General features: G+C 33.5%; 1 protein-coding gene and 1 long non-coding RNA gene across 2 annotated transcripts; one reads left to right on the top strand and one right to left on the bottom strand.

Annotated features, from left to right (window-relative positions):
• Positions 1 to 2,861: 2,861 nt before the first annotated feature.
• On the bottom strand, positions 2,862 to 3,792 carry LOC146953126 (uncharacterized). Its single transcript, XR_015008048.1, has 2 exons — positions 3,559 to 3,792; positions 2,862 to 3,321 (listed from the first exon to the last, which is right to left on the bottom strand). It is a non-coding gene; the product is annotated as an uncharacterized LOC146953126 (long non-coding RNA).
• Positions 3,793 to 7,065: 3,273 nt separating this feature from the next.
• On the top strand, positions 7,066 to 17,031 carry LOC146953127 (transcriptional corepressor SEUSS-like). The gene is made up of 11 exons (XM_085707940.1): positions 7,066 to 7,272; positions 7,615 to 7,683; positions 7,805 to 8,887; positions 8,993 to 9,112; positions 9,565 to 9,613; positions 9,751 to 9,965; positions 10,089 to 10,157; positions 10,884 to 10,981; positions 11,943 to 12,036; positions 13,721 to 13,790; positions 15,352 to 17,031. The coding sequence occupies exons 3-11, from the start codon at positions 7,835 to 7,837 to the stop codon at positions 16,302 to 16,304; spliced, it is 2,721 nt and encodes a 906-aa protein (XP_085564066.1). The 5' UTR covers positions 7,066 to 7,272; positions 7,615 to 7,683; positions 7,805 to 7,834; the 3' UTR covers positions 16,305 to 17,031.
• Positions 17,032 to 18,245: the final 1,214 nt, after the last annotated feature.

The following is an 18,245-nucleotide window of genomic DNA, read 5'->3' on the forward strand; positions in this document are numbered from 1 at the left end:
ACTCACAATCAAATCAATTATTTGTGCAATCCATGCATCACTGTTGAATTCTTCAGGAATTCATGGAGAATAAAATTGGTTGATTTTTAAGTTTTTCAAGAACTATATAACAGATTTAATCTGTTATTTGTATGATACTTCGTGGATGTATCACTACTGAATTCTTCAGGAATTCATTGAGAAAAAATCGAGTTGTTTAAGTTCTTCAGGAACTATACAACAAATTTAAAAAATAAGATTAATTTTCTAAATCATCCTGTAGAGATGTAACTCTTTTGATGAATTCACCCAGAATTCACAAAAAAAAATATTGAGTTCTTCAGGAACTACACTTTTGAATTCTTCAGGAATTCATATAGAATAATATTGAGTTCTTCAGGAACTACATAATAGATCTCTTTAATTTTATAATATGAGATCAATCCTTATGCAATACTTCAGGAATGCATATGGAATAAATAAACACAATAATATAATACAATTCACATAATAGTGGTTTAATGTATCTATAAGAAACTGATTCCAATTGATGAAATTGTAATAATATAGTCTATAATCATCGATACAAAAATTAAAACTTATTTTCATATAAATAGATTAAAAAGAATTACATACCTCAGCTGGTTAGAGTCTCGTGCTGATAACGTGTTATGAAACTAAAGAAATAGGAACAAGAATAAAGTAAAGAGAAATAGAGAAGGAGAAAGAAAGAGAAGAGAGATGATTCTATTATTCTCTTGTGGTGTACAATTAGGTTACATATGAGCTCTATTTATAGAGAAATACAATGACTTGGTGGACAAGTAGAATATAGCCCAATAAGTAAACAGTATGACTCAATAACCCAATTGCTATATGGACATCCACTTATAATATTCATAACACACATAAATTTGTTAAAGATTTTGTACTCGTACAAATTATAACTTTTTTTTAGGGATATAAATTATAACATGATATTGGTCATTGCCTACATTTTGTTTTATTAGTTAATAATCCATAACTTTCTCTCGACACTATGTCATTCTTTCTCGTACTTAGAGCATTCATAATGGTAGTCAGGGCCGTCTTAACAAATTTGTTGGCTCCATTTTAAATTTTAAGGGTTGACAAAAAAATTAAATTTTGGGCCCCAAAAAACTAAATAAGGCAGTATTAAAAATAATTAATAAAAATTACTCTGGTGAGTAGTCAGGGCCGTCTTAACAAATTTGTTGGCTCCATTTTAAATTTTAAGGGTTGACAAAAAAATTAAATTTTGGGCCCCAAAAAACTAAATAAGGCAGTATTAAAAATAATTAATAAAAATTACTCTGGTGAGAGTTGAACCCTCAACCCCACAATCAACAACAGATGGGCACGCCCCTAAAGCACTAAGATTTGTTTGTATTATTTACGCATTACCCCTCTCTCTCTCTCTCTCTCTCTCTCTCTATATATATATATATATATATATATATATATATATATATATATATAGTTTTACATATAAAAAAATATGTTTTGGGCCCCAAAAAAATCGAGGTCCGGTGACATAGCTCAGCCTTAACGGGCTATGGACCGGCCCTGATGATAGTACATTAATAGATTCTTTTAATGGACCCCGTATGTATAAATCATTTAATTATATTTTTTTGATAAAAATTCTTATTAAGGACTCAATGACTTCAAACCCACTTGGGTTGGCCTAGTGGTATTGGCTTGGGACCTGGGAGTGTGCTCCTCCTTGAGGTGTCATGTTCGATTCTCTCTAGTGTCAATTTAGGTGGTCTAATTTAACTTCTTCAAAAAAATGACTCAATGACTTCAATGACAATACACTAACAGAGACTCCAATGAAAGTGCTTAAATAAGCCTCACTAACTCTACATCATTAAACAAAAGTAATTTATTTATTAAATTATAAATTACCTCATAAAATATTATTTCTTTTAAAAGTGATACAATCTTGTACATATTTTATTATTTCTTTTAAACGTGAGATCTGTTAGTTGCTCATGAGAGGGAGAAGATCCTTATATAGTTGCCTGTTACTTAATAGATACTCTTTTTCTCTTCTACCAATAGAGAGTCCTTAACAGAAATTGATCATTGTTAAGTAAGGGACCTCATTGAAGATGTTGTTAGGATACTCTATATTTTTTTTTAACCCAGCTATCATAAATAAAATGAAAAATAATTGAACAACTTTCATCTGAAGCAAGTTATGAATCATTTGTTGATGAGGATCATCTTTTTTTTATTTGGAAAATAATTTTATAATTATTAAAGCATAGAATAAAAATAAGTTAATTTATTTTAATATATTTATCAACTTTTTATACATGGCTATATATAAGTAGAAAAGGAAATTTATTCAAAAGATAATAAGTAGAAAAGGATATCAACACTTTTAGAAGGTAGTAAAAAAATTAGCTTATTTAAAAAAAAAAAAACTACTTTTGACCAAAAATTAAATGAACTTCCTTTCATAAAAAAAAAATATATTTACATATAATATTTGTCTTGTAGTAAGGAGAGACCTTATGTTTTTCGCTTTTGACACATAGTTTACATTTATTTATATGTATAGATTATTTTTTTTTTTGGTGGCTGGGGTTTGAACTTCGAACCTGGCATATATTATGCAATGTTCCTAACAACTGAATTAAGCTCACAAGGACATGTGTATAGAAATTTTAATCATAGGTGGATAATTTGTATCTGAAATTAGGTAGTGGGATAACCGCGACTAAATGTGTCAAAGAACGATACAGTTTCATGGTTTGCAACTTAGCATGTGATATAATTGGAGTAATTTATTTTGCTAATTCTCTAAGACATTATTTTTTCATTTTTGCATTCAGAGATAAGAGCTTAAATTTACGATGAAGAAAAATAACTACTTTATGTCGTTTGATATCGAAAGGGCTTATAATTGATAGCCAAAATTGAATATCATGCGATGTAAATCATGTTTGATAGAAATATATCTAAGACCTGATTAAAGGAGATGACGATGTCAATGTAAAATTGAATAGGTTGTATATATAAATATAATTTTGGAAAAATAGGACTTGGCTCTAGGGATCGTTGTTTCTGGTGGTCCCACTTATTTGGAAAGCTTCCAACATCACAAAAACGCCTCACATCGTCGTTCTTGTTGGAACTCTAACCTTTTTCATCCTTCGTAAAACAAAATTGCCTACAAAGAGCGACCACTGCATTGAGGAATGATTCATCAGAGAAGATGATAGAGGTGCAAGCACAACACCCTGATTTCAATCGACAATATCCCATGTGTCTTTTATCTTCAATCTGCTCAATTCTTTATAGATTTATCTGAAATAAAACAACATATACCTTATCTCTAAAATTAAATAGTTTAGCTTGTGTGGCTGATTCTTAACCTCCACGATATATAGTTATAAAAATATATTATGTGCATAGTTCAAACGATACTAGGATAATATGATAACTTAAATTTGAATATGTGGTGGTGAAAATATGATTTGTAGAATAGCATATTAGAAATAATAACCTATTAACTTTGAGTGATATCCCATCGTATATGCTTACCATGTGATGAAACATCGTAATTTAGTATAATATAGGAAGAAATCTTGTCAAGTGTTCCATAGTTGTGTTTGAATCGCTCAAAATAATGGAAAACGATATGATTCCATGATGATTGATCAATATAGTATAGAAAGATCAAACCTGATATTGATGTGAGGCAACACTGTGATGATGAGGACATCGCCTTCCTGGATGCCGAGTTTGGATGGATTGGAGGCTATTATGCCGAGGAGAAGATGTGGAATGAAAACTTTTACCGAGCCCTACGGTGGGCTCCATATGTACTTGTGGTACATCCATGGGTGGATTTAAGGCCCGGCTAGCCTGGGCAGTTGCCCGGGCTCTGGCCCAAAACTTTTACAATTTCTTATGTAAATCCCTCTGAATTTCTTATATAAACCCCTATAAATTGGGCAATTACTTTAGATTTTTTTATTATTTGCTTGCAATTTCTAATGTAAACCCCTCTGAATGTTGATTATTTACTACAAATGCAATTTATCCCAAACTCAATGAGTGAAAAATTGCAGAGAAAAAAATGTGTTGCAATTTTTTTTTGTCCAGGTTTTATAATAATCCTGGCTCCGCCACTGGGTACATCAGATAATGGGGTGCTTTAGATGTTAGTTCGACATGGGTTCCCGGTCCTACGTACCCCCATGGTCTTAAGAGAATCAGAGCTACGTAGTTCTAGCTTGGGACCTAGATTTTACTACTTGAGTGAGGGGGGAATTTATAAAAGTGTCAGGCAACCTATTTTCCTATTGTTAAGGGAGCCTATTTCTCATATATCTCTTGTGTTTGTTACATGAGTTGGCATGGTTGTTCCTATCCGATAAATAGTGGCGAGTTGGTTTATTCTTATCTGACAGTTGGGGGCGAGGTTATCACCCTTTAAGGATATGTCGATCCACCACCCCCAAGCACGAGGCCTGTAGGGCGAAGTGATTAAGTTTGTTATGACGAGCTTCAACTAGCTTGGTCGCCCCTTAAAGCTATATAATTGTTATGACGGTCTAGAGTTCAACTTTAAAAGTTAGACACATAATACTAGTTCACACAAGAAATCAATGCAACTCAAAATACATCAAATATTCATGTGGAATTATAAATATATAGAGCCACCAGATTATAGAGATACCTCTATTTTCTAATTTCCTAGTGGACTTTGACCAAAAAGTCAAGGTGAGTACTTATTAGAAGAAGGTTACACCAAGCTCGGAGACATCAAGTTTGTATTTAATAAAATTTGTCAACCATAAGGTTACAATCGGACTCGTTTTTTGCCTTCATGAAATTCTAGATAACAAGGCAGCCAATACACTTGGCTAACATTTTTTAACATCTAACATTTCACAAAAAAGGAAAAAAAAAAACCATTTCACTCGAAGAAAATGAACAATTGACTAGTATTAGTATATACAAAAACAAAATAGCTATGCTTTAGCAGAGGGGACGAGCAATAAAGTCTAGCTTGTCCATGTGATTCGGTCTTATTTCAATTTACAAATGGTAACAAATGTCTTAAAGACATGAATTTGACAACAAGTATCTTAAGAGTTAAGACAAAAAAAATATAGAATAGTTTAAAAAATATAGAATATGTTTAACTATTAATAAAATAACTATTAATAAAATAGTTAAACATAATGTAAATGAGTTATAACGTACTTGATCTCTTTAAATATACAGTCAAAGTTTGATTTCTGACTTATGCGTATGAAAAAAATTTGGTTGAAAGTGGAGAACCCACCTTATGTGTCTCACAGATTCTCCGACGGAGAATAGTCACTACTAAATGACTGTGTAAACTTCGTACCAATATCATGTACCAATTTCGTTAAAGGGGTGATTTTAATGTTGTGCATAATTTAAATAAATTCAAAACTATCAAAGAATGATATTAGAATCATAAAGATAATTTTTTTTTGGGTACAAATCATAAAGATAAATTTAAATGAATGTAAAAAAAGTATTATGATAAATATATTTATAATTAATTTTAAAATATATGCAATTTTATTATAAGAATAATTTTATCCTTTTTATTATTTACAAATTTTAAAATACCAATTTTTTTACACTCGGTATCACATGATCCGCGATAAGTGGATACAAGTCAATTGAAGTCAAATCAAAATCATGCACAAACTAGTCCAAAACAAATTGTTTTTTTTTTTTTGAACGTGTGATGGATTCGAGTCTAAGACCCCAAAGGATTACACTCATAAGTCTCAAACATACACCACCAAGTCAACACACAAGGTTAAAATGATAAAAAAAATATATATTGAAATTAAAAAAATTAAAATAATAACTTAATTTTTTGAAATAAAGTAAAAACTTAAATTTATATTAACAATTATAGAAACATAGTTCTTTTTTGGATTAAAAATTATTTTAAGAAACAAAGTATATTTTTTGCGGCGAAAGTAAACGGCTAGGAGTTCAAGACACGAAAACTAAAAATCACGCGCGAATCAAACAACTTGCGTATAAGCGAAAATATCAAGAGTTATAAAATGCGGAACACAATCAAAAACTCCAATAAAGCTCGAGATAAGCCAAATTTAGTTAGTCTGTTCGCCAATTAATTGATTTCTTACAACGAGTAACATCATATGATGATTCTATCTCAACTGAAAAAGAACATAATTTACGGAACCAATTAAAAAAAAATTGATAGATTTTTTTTTTATTTTGGTAGAAAAACCAATCGAAATTTAAACGTAATATAATTTTCTCAATTTTTTTTCATCTAAAAAATATTAATAAAATAAAAGATATTATTAATTTGTTTCAATCATTTAGCAAGAAACACATGAATAAAAGAATTTATGATGTTTATATTGCTTACCCTTTTTATTCGCGTCTCTTATCCCACATGTCTCAATGATAACGTGGACATCAAATCCACATGACCCATACATTTTAGATCATATACATGCCACATATCCATATGATACATACATGAATGTTCCATACATCATGCCGTGATTGTGATGATGTAATAATGATCCATGCTATTTTTTTTAACACTGCCCGAAATTCACAAATACAAGGATATCATTTCAACAATATCGACATTATCAGTTAAACTAGTGATAAATAACATGTGATTGTACAAATGTCGTCCCGTTTAACAATATTGACATTGTCGGTTGAGCTAGATTTACAGATCGATAGTGCGTAACATGCCACATAGTGGTCATAAACATGGATGGATGGTGTGATGATGTATGTATGGATGGTAAGAAGGCATGATACATGTGAAAGGACAAACAAGCCACAAAGAAGAATAAGATTTGACTTGTTTTGAGAAGACAGAGTGTGTATGTGTGTGTGCAAGTGTTTATGTTACATTACAAAACACAACAACGAGAAGAAGAAGAACCATAAAGCGAAATAAATAAGAAATAAATAAAAAAACAAAAATAAATAAACCAGATCCAATTTATTTTCACGTCCGCAACACACATATAACTTTCTCTCTCTATATCTCTCTCTACTTTCTCTCTCTAAAAAAAAAACTCTCCGAGATAATAACAGAACCATAGGGTCCATTTTTCACTTCTAAGAAGAAGAAGAGAAAAAAAAACAAACCCTAGAAAAATCTCAAACTCTTCTTCATTCTTCAATATTCTTCTTCATCTTCAACACAATTCAAATTTCATTTTCCATTTTCATCGCTTTTCTCTTCAATTTCAACTTCTGGTAAGTCTTCTCCGGTTCAACTCAACCGAGTCATGGATCGTTGAATTTAACTCGATCTTTTGCTGCTACTATTTCAGTTTCATTGTTTTTATGAACTCAGCATTTTTTTTTTATTTATTAGTTTATTTTTTTACGTTTTATTTGTAATTGAGCTTAGTATTAAGCTAATTTTTGGACTATTAGTTGATTTGGTATTATCTCATAATAAAATTTTGAAGGTTTTGTTGATTTTTTTTTTTTTTTTAATTTGGTTTATGATGGTAATATATTTTTAATTAGGTTTATTATGTAGTGATTTTTTTTGGAATTTTGTTGATGATTTGGATCTGTATTTTCGTGCAGGGATTCATTTTGAAGTTGTTTGAAGATTGAACATTTCACTGGCGATATAGTGTAATTTAAGGACTTTAGGTTAAGATATATATATTTTTTTATTTTTGGGAATTTTTGTGAAGTGTTTTTTTTATTATATATAACTTGGGTCAAGTTATGTAGTGAAGTTAGTTATTGTTGTTTTTGTTGTTGTGTTTAGTGTTTGTGGGTGATTGTTTATTTGTTAAGAATGGTGCCACCGGGACCGCCGACTCCGATTGGTGGTTCCCAGTCTGTTTCGCCGTCGCTTATGAGATCAAATTCGGGGATGATGGGAGGTCAAGGAGGACAAGCTTCTTTTCCGTCGTTGGTTTCGCAGAGGAATCAGTTTAATAACATGAATAACATGAACAACATGAATATGTTGGGGAATATGTCTAATGTTGCTTCCATGATGAATCAATCTTTTTCGAACGGGATTCCGAACTCGGGGATGTCTGGAATAGGAAGTGGTCAGAGGGGTGGTATGGATGCTGGGGCGGAGCAGGACCCATTGTCTGGTGTTGGGAATGGAATGGGATTTGGTAATCAGTCGTCGTCGTTTGGACAATCAAATGTTGCTAACCCTGGTTCGTCTGGTCAAGGACAAGGTCAGGGTCAGCAATTTTCGAACCCTTCAGGGAATCAGTTGTTGTCCGATCAACAACATTCACAACAGCTTGATGTTCAAAATTTCCAACATGGTCAGCAGCAGTCAGCACAGCAGTTTTCGGCTCCGATGAACACCCAACAACATCAGCAGAACCAGCAGCATTTTCAATCAATGCGAGGAGGGATAGGTGGTATTGGACCTGTGAAGATGGAACCACAGGGAAACAACGATCAGTTTGGGCAGCATCAGTTGTCGTCACTGAGGAATCTTACTCAGGTGAAAATGGAACCGCAACAACTTCAAACAATGAGAGGTATGTCGGCTGTAAAAATGGAGCCCCAGCATAATGATCAGCCATTTTTACATCAACAACAGCAGCAACAACAGCAACAACAACTCCTCCATATGTCGAGGCAAACCTCTCAGGCTACTGCTGCGCAGATGAATCTTTTGCAACAACAGAGAATTTTGCAATTCCAACAGCAACAGCAACTCTTAAAATCAATGCCTCCACAGCAACGGTCCCAGCTACCACAGCAGTTTCAACAGCAAAATATGCCCGTAAGGTCTCCTGCGAAACCAGCATATGAACCTGGAATGTGTGCTAGGCGGCTGACACATTACATGTATCAGCAACAACATAGACCTGAAGTAATAATTATTCTTGCGACTGTTTTTTTCTTCCTTTTAAATATGTATATTATATTATCTATCATCATACCATATTAATATACATTTGCACCTGATTTTATGTAGGATAACAACATCGAATTCTGGAGGAAATTTGTTGCCGAGTATTTTGCTCCGAATGCCAAAAAGAAGTGGTGTGTTTCCATGTATGGAAGTGGAAGACAAACAACTGGAGTTTTTCCTCAGGTCTGTTGCAAGATTACACCATATTTAAATGCCTGTATAACCACATTTAAGTTAATATCTCGATTATTGAATGATATTCATTGTTCGATCCCCATTGTACTGTACTCATTTATTAGTGTCTTCCAGTGTTGTTGAATATCCGCCACGGCGGATATCGTTGGCGGATTTTTTAAAACCAATATGGCCAATTTGTGAAGGATGGCATTGCCATACTCGAATATGGCGGCGCCGTATGTCGAATGGTATGTCAGATTTTTGGCTTTCTGCCATGATACGCCATCGATAACATTGGTGCCTTCTTCATTTTGTTTTTATGATTGCCGTAATGTAATATCTCAAACAGCCATTGTTTCAAATATTCTATTAGATTCAAGGTGCGGCGCCGGCCGTGTTAGGTTCATGAAATCACGAATTAATTCAAGATTACTTATTGATTTTTGAAATATTTTCAGGACATATGGCACTGTGAAATATGTAATCGCAAACCTGGCCGTGGGTTTGGTAAGTTCTTTATGTTGTTTTTTCCAGTTGTGGTTATTTAACATTAAATATTGCTGTTATAAACTTTTCAACTTATTGGTGGTTTAAACACACGAAATTACTGTATTACCTCTTTGAAATTTTCGACGTGTTTTCAGAGGCAACTGCCGAGGTTCTTCCAAGGCTTTTCAAAATAAAGTATGAAAGCGGTACTTTAGAAGAGCTACTGTATGTTGACATGCCTCGTGAATATCATAATTCCTCTGGCCAAATTGTTCTAGATTATGCCAAAGCAATACAAGAAAGTGTTTTTGAGCAACTTCGCGTTGTTCGGGATGGTCAACTTCGAATAGTTTTTTCTCCAGATCTGAAGGTTATGGATAAGAATAATTACTTGAAGCTTTTAACCGAACTTGAGTTAACATTGTTTTTGATAGTATCTTTATATCTGTCAGGATTTTAGTTGACATTCTTTTGTTCATTCTTTCATTTGCAGATATGCTCTTGGGAGTTTTGTGCTCGGCGTCATGAAGAGCTCATCCCTAGAAGATTGTTAATTCCTCAGGTTGCTGATTAAATACTTTCTTTATATTCTGATCTTCTATCAAATATCAATACATGCTCACTAGATATCATGCTATGATGGTTTTCCTATTTTATTTTTAGAGTTGTATGAATTTTGTATTTTTGTTTCGTATGAACAATGTTATCAAAATTGCGATGATTTTACAATCGTACTCCCCTAAGCAAAGAATTATGTCTTATTTTCAAATATTTCCTAATTATATTAAATGAATTTTAATATTTTCTTCGTAAAATTAATTAATTTTAAATAAAATATTTCTTAACTACAAATAATTTTCTTATTTCCTTAAATCAACTATTTTAAATGGAAAAGTTGGTTTATTTGATGTATGTGTGTCATTTTTCATTTTACGATCCTTGTTACAATCCTGCGGTTTACAATCTTGCAACTCCTTCTCGATCCTAGGTAATTATTTTGGAAGGATCTTATGATCTTTGTTGCAATCTTATGTTTTACGGTCTGGCTATCCCCCTTCCGATCATAAGAAAGATCTCAATCTTGACAACATTGCATATGACTATAGCATGATTTCATATGTTAACATACATGCCAGCCACCACCCATACATTGTTGGTTGCCAGTTAATTATTTGCTAATATGGCTTATAAAGATTTTAACAGATTAATACTTACGAAATTAAATTGTTTACAATAAAGTGTGTTATACATTATTGATTGTCTATGCTTATATTAATTCGCGTATCAGGTTAGTCAGCTTGGAGCAGTTGCTCAAAAATATCAGGCATGTACACAAAATGCAGCAGCCAATCAATCTGTTCCAGAGTTACAAAATAATTGCAATATGTGAGTCGATATTTCCATATATTTTATGTTCTCATTCTTATTTCTGATCTGGAGTTATTTTTTTTTCTTAACTATCTAATTGTGAAACTTATGATAGCCAATGCCGCTGTTCTTTAAAACTTGAAAGTTTTGTTTGTTAATATTTTGTAATTTTTTCTTTGGGATGATGGATTGGACCTCATTAATTATCTTGCAATTTCTTTACTCGAAAGTTTTCCGAGTTGGGATTTCAAATGTTAATTTTTCACTGTACTTATCTTCTAAATTTTTGTCTTTAATCTATTTTGTTGTCTTCTTAACCCTTCTTTTTAGGCCTTCTTGAATTTGTATATAGATCTCATAGTGATGCTTCACAGTAGTTTCTAATGAAATCTTATTTTCAATTTGTTGATAACATAATTAACTTAATGAAAGAATAAATTTGGCTTGTTGCATGTTGAAATGCTGCTGATTTCCGATTTTTGACTCTTGGATATGATATTAACATTTCACTTTTCCTTGTTTAAAATATCTATACCTAGAGTTTTTCATTTGTGTTATCCCGCCATCATACATGTCCTAAACTGATAATTTAGTTTTTGGATTTGCAACCTTTTTTATTTTATCTGAAAAACTGACTTTTTTTTTTTTTTTTACGGAATTGAGCTGTTTTTTGGGAATATGCATTTTCGCGTTTTTCTTTCTATTTCCAAATAAAATTTTGGTCCTGGGTTTTATTGGAACTTCCACACCCTAGGTATCACCATTGTTAGGATAATGGCATATGTGTCTTTGCATGTTAGGTCTCATAATATATATTGGGCCTCAGCGACTTGTGTTGTGTGCTCTGATGCATTCTCTTCCAATTTGATTGCGCTACTTCTTTTCCATGATCTGTGTGTTCTGAATTAGCTTCACTTGTTTTTAGAATTCTCCCCTTTTTTTGGGTCTAATTTTACACGCTCCATTGCCTCTTTTTCAGGTTTGTTGCATCAGCCCGTCAGCTGGCAAAAGCCTTAGAAGTTCCTTTGGTTAATGATTTAGGATATACAAAGAGATATGTGCGGTGTCTACAAGTAAGGCTCTACTTTTTGAGACATGTTCTTTAGTACTCTTTCTGTCCTATATTAAACATATCTCATATTATTTGTCATTTTAGGAATACCTATGAAACATTACTTACATGTTTACCACTAATACCCTTATTTATTATATTTCAATACACTTGACCAATGTAAGATTGCGAATATATTTGTGGGGTCACACGATCCTGCAATTCAAACACCCTGCTTCTTTCTGCGATGTGCATACGATAGGAGGATAAAAGATTGCAGCTTGTCAATATCGCGCAACTCATGAGATTGCGAGTTTATTGCTTCTGATTTTTTGAAGTCGTGTTGGATTTTTTTATCCTGCTCTGCCATGAATGCGACTGTGACGCGGTCGTATCCATTGGCTGGATATTGTGACTTGGTCTCCTTCTTTCCCTCTTTTTCCTATTTCTTGCAACGCCGCCTGCGACTTAGCCTTCTCATTCCTTTCTCTGTTTTTGACTCTACTGTGAAGCTTGGCGATGCTTAGGTCCTGTAGCAATCAGGAATTGTTTTTTGGGTTAACATGAGAATTGGGCCCAATTGGCCCCAACATTTTTTACTATTTACTATTTTGCCGCTTTTGATTTGATAAACCCAAAGCCTGTATCATTAACTCGCCCTCATTTGTTTCATTGCCATTTGTTCTCAATTATTTTTCATATTTAAAGCATATTAACACTACATAAAAAAATAATAACACTATAATATAATACTTGTGATTAGTGGCTATTTTCTTAGCTATATGACTTTTGATCCATACATAGATGTATAAGTAGGATTTTATAATTTAGGTAGGGTCTTAAGATCCACGATCATTGAGTTATGATGTTTCAACCCACTCCTGATTTTTGCATAGATTCTCAATTTTTAAAGCATTGCATTTAACTATCTCACTGACCACATTAATATTTTAGTTAGTGAAGTTCATTTTATCATGGAAATTAGCACACCACTTGATTTTCTTTAAAAGTGTGCATAACCTTTATAATTTATGACTGTAACTCGTACCTAAATAGATTGGCAGATTTTGCTTAGGTGTGTGTATTCATTCAGTGGTCATCTAATATTTTGCTTGAGGTACTTCCACATTAGGGAGTGTGTTATTAAAAGGTTATTGTATGTTGTAATTTGTGAAGCATCAGTTTGTTAATACTGGTTTAATACTCTACTGTCCCAAAATTATATATTTTCTATAACGATAGTTGATATATACCTGCATGGGTGTAGAGTGTAAATGCAAATCACTTTAATTCATACTATACACCCCAACAGGTATATAGTGATGAACATATATTTAGAGCATTTTTCATTGATCTCATAAATTTTTTTTGCCATTGAGATTCATGTAGTATTTAGCACATGGATAGAACTATTCTCTTTTTCCACCTTTCTATGGGAACCAAAATGTACTACTATTTAAGATTTGTGTCCTGTTCTGTCTAGAGGAACCAAAATGTACTACTATTCAAGATTTGTGTCTTGTTCTGTTTTTGAAATGCACCAAACATAAACCAGAACACATGTATTGCATTGAGTAGTCTCTTTGTTAAGTATTTGTAGTGTTAATGTCATTCAAGTTTTTACTTAGTGGCTTCCTGCATGCAGTCGTAGCCCCACCCAGTTATGTAGTTACACAAAGTTTTATGTTCTTTTCTTTGTGTTGCAGATATCAGAAGTGGTAAATAGTATGAAAGACTTGATAGATTATAGCAGAGAAACAGGGACTGGACCTATGGGTAAGTTAACAATCTGTTTACTTTTTTATAACACATTTGTGAATGGATATGAATATGGTTATGAAATAGTGTCATCTTTTATTAAAGGCACCAACTTGTCATGCTTGTGTTTATTTGCAACCGTTTTCTATTGCAATAAGCTTCATATATAGGTGGAAAGCCTGGCTTTACTGTTATCAGTTTATATTATTATTTAGGCTAAAGTGCTTATTAGTCCCTATAGTCATAGTTGTCAAAGCGGAAACGCGGCGCGGCGCGGCGCGGCCACCCCAAAAATTGACGCGGCGCGGTAAGCGGGCGCGACGCGGGCGCTTTTACATGACGCGGACACTAAAACTAAATATTATATTATTAATTAAGGACTAAAAAAGTATGAAAAAAATATATATAGTATTAATATAGATGAGAAAATTTTATTTTGCATTCACATTTAGACTTCATCTTGATCATATTAATTCCTAGATCTCTAGATCTCTAATCAATCTTTCACTTCTTCTTCATTTTGACTGTAAAAAAAAGGATGATTAACAGAGAACAGAGATGAGATTTTGTGGTTTCTGATGAGATTTTTTTGTTGACCCGCTTTTTGCCCGCGTTGACCCGCTTTTTGCCCGCATTGACCCGCTTTTTGCCCGCGTTGACCCGCTTTTGTTCCACTTTTGCCTAACGCGCGACTTGGCCGCGTTCTGATGCGCTAGGCTGTTTTCAGCCGCTCCGCGCCGTGATCGCGCCGCGTTAGACCGCTATTGACAACAGAGCCTATAGTTTCATAATACGAATTCTGTTTTGTTCTGCAACTAAAACTGATTAAACAGATTCATACTTTCCATACTATAAATAGTTCATGTTCTCAGATTTCATCATGTCACATGATAAGTATTATGAAATGATGATGCAAGTGATGAACATAATATGTTGTTTTAATGACGCGGTGGCTAAAGCGTCACATGTCAGTCCATGTGAGTTACTTGTGATCAATAGTTGGATTTCTTTTTCGTTTATGTCTAGGTGCACTGACATTTATTTCATTGCTCTGCTATGTTGCTATAGCAAACCAGCCACTGGTTGTTCTTCGCTGCTATGCTGCTATAGTGCCCTGTTGATAACACTATTGCGGTATATTTTCATTGTGAAGTTTCATGTTCTCATGCTATCTGCAACCATTTTTCCACATTCTTGGAAGATATGCTTGTTGATACAAATTTTGAATTTTTAGTGCTTGACTTGTTGTTATGTGGATGTTAAGAACTAAGAAGTAAGAAAACATAGTTGAACCATTTTTCCCGAGATAAAAGTTGAGGTGTATGACTGTGCATCACTTTCTTTGGCTTAGTTGGGAAAATGGGGTCAAAGTCAAAATATGTACATGGTGTCATGAGGTCAAAGTCAAAATATTTACGTAGTCATGTCATGACCCTTAAGCAAAGGAAAGTTGTAATCTTTGAGATAATTTGAGCTGGACGTAGTCAACCGTGTTCTTAGTTAGCTTAATATTGCTATTTGACTGTAATGATATGCCAATGCTGATAATGAAATGTTTATTTTTCTTGCATCATCTCAGACAGCTTAGCCAAATTCCCTCGGAGAACAAGTAATTCATCTGGACTTCATAATCAGGCGCAACAGTCTGAAGATCAATTACAGCAGCAACAACAGCATATGGTGGCCCCCAACTCAAATGGTGATCAAAACTCTGTGCAAGCTGCTGCCATGCAAATGCCTTCTAACAATGGTGTGGCAAGTGTAAATAACAATGTCAATTCAGCATCTGCATCGACCACCACAAGCACCATTGTTGGACTTCTCCACCAGAACTCTATGAACGCTAGACAGCAAAATTCAATGAACAATGCAAGCAGTCCATATGGAGGTAGTTCTGCCCATATTCCATCCCCAGGTTCATGCAGTACAGTGCCACAGGCTCAACCAAACTCGTCCCCTTTTCATTCACCAACACCGTCCTCATCTAACAACAATCCACAAACTTCTCACCCTGGCTTAACATCTGCAAATCACATGGGTACAGTAAACTCATCAGCTAATATTTCCATGCAACAACAGCAGACATCTATCTCTGGAGATGCCGACCCTAGTAATGATGCTCAGAACTCGGTCCAGAAAATAATTCATGATATGATGTTGTCCTCCCAGATGAACGGAACAGGTGGAATGGTAGGTGCTAATTCTCTCGGAAATGACATGAAGAATGTAAATGGTATCCTACCGGTGAATACTAATACAGGCCTCAACGGTGGCAATGGCATGATGAGTAATGGAGGTGTGAACAGTAATTCTGGTGTTGGGGTTGGTGGTTATGGTGGAATGGGTCTTGGTCCATCTGGTTTACCGAATGGAATGAGGCCTGGAATGGGAAACAATTCAGTCATGAATGGAAGGGGAGGAATGGCATCGATTGCTCGGGAACAAGCTATGAATCATCAGCAGGATTTGTCAAGCCAACTACTTAGTGGGTTAGGAGCAGTAAATGGTTTTAATAATCTTCAATTTGATTAGAAAGTGTCGACGAGAGCCTTTGTTGTGCCTGTGTGATCACATTGTAACCACGCACGCATGTACTCACCACTCAACTTTCTTGCTTCTGAAAAAACTACGGTAAATGCATAGAGATGCGAGATTAATTATGGCAACATGTGTCCCAAACAAAGGCGCAACCCTGTGCAGCATGAGAAATGCTTGGTTTGCTTTCAACACCCCTGATGATGGCAGAATGCAGTCGGGTAGTTATAGGTCTTTGTACTAATCTGTCTTTTTCTTTTTCTTTTTTACATATATATATAAGAGAATGGAAAATTTGTTGGCTGGTTGTTTGGCGGATGGGGCTGGTTTTTTCTGTATTTTCCGTTGTAACTTATACCTTTTGTGTTTTTAAAATACGTTGATGGCATACACAACCTTATCAGTTGATGTTTTGGGGGTGCAAACTGCAACTGTTTGGGAGCATATGTTCATGTACATCAGTGGTGGATGAGTCTGGCACAGGGAACTGAAGAAAAGAGGAACTGAATGGTTTCTTGTTTCATCATCAGGAATTTACACAATGTAACCTTTACAAGTTGTTCAAAAAGGTATGGATACAAAGTAGTACTTTTGAATGTTTACAAAGGCGGTCCTTAATCCCTCCCCCTCCATTTTTGAAGATTCTTGTTTCAAAGATTTTAATGTTATGGGAATATGAGATTTGGAAAGTAACATTTCAATGTTTGTTTCAAGTTTTGAAAAATTATCCCTGGTGTCCTTTATTCTCATGCATGTTTTTTACTTACGATTTCTTGACTTTTCGCTCCCATGTTAAAGGGTGGGAATCTAACGTTCTTTTGGAAATTAAGGGTGCGTTTGTTTTGGATTTTTTTCTAAAAAATCTCGTCATTTTTTTGGTGTTTGTTTAGGATTTTAAAAAAACATTTTATCAAAAAGTCTTTTTTATCTCAAATGGAATGGTATTGGCATTAACTTTTTTTTTTCAAAATCTATTGTATTTTTCAAAAGGTAGAGGCAACACATGAACGAGTTAAAAATAATTTTATGGACAGTAAACAAATGGAAATAGTTTTATTTTTCTTTTATCTTAAAAAAAAAAGCTTTGGTTTTCTTTTAGAAATCTAAAAAAGATATCTCCAATTTTTTTTCCAAACACAATCTATTTTTTTTTGTTCATCAAAATGTATTTTTTTAAAAGCTAAAACAAATGCACCTAAAATTCAACTAACAATAACTTCCTGCTATTTCCCTTAAAAAAAACTTCCTGCTATTACACACATCTATTTTTCATTATATTTTTAATTTTCTTATACCAAACAAATTTTTATTTTCAATTTAAATCAAACAAATTTTAAAATCATTCATTGGAAAATTATACGAGTTGTTGGTGCATTGTGGAATACAAAAATTCCGTATTTGACAAGTTCGGATGGCATAATTTGAATTGTAGAAAATCCAACATTTACAAGTTATAACTCTATTTGGATCAATATATTTTGACAGATTCAAATTATAAAGAATGAAACCCTAAATTACTAGTTCGGCTTATATAATTTGAATTAGGTATAGACAACCTTTTGTTTATCCTTACACCCTAAATGTTTTTTTTTAAGGAACGCCCTAAATGTTTTGGTGAGGGGTTTGAACGAAACCCTAATATTTTAACACGTAATATTATCGTAAAAAACCATTAGACAATTTATTTGGCCAATCTTATATATATATAACATACTAAGAAATTTCCTACACTATCATTTAGCTGGCACATCACCAAAGCCATGTGATATTTTGTCAATTTTTTGTATTTTCATAAAAGTACTATTTGGTTTAACTTTTTAAATATACATCATCAATGCAAACGTACATTCATCAAAATACCATTTGGTTAAGCTTCTAAAATATTTCATCAATGCAAATGTACTTTTCCATTTTTTTTCACTATTACGTGTCCTTTTT

The sequence above is a fragment of the Medicago sativa genome, chromosome 1 (genome assembly GCF_051527215.1).
Source record: "Medicago sativa cultivar Bolivia chromosome 1, Bolivia_mono, whole genome shotgun sequence".
Lineage (NCBI taxonomy): Eukaryota > Viridiplantae > Streptophyta > Magnoliopsida > Fabales > Fabaceae > Medicago > Medicago sativa.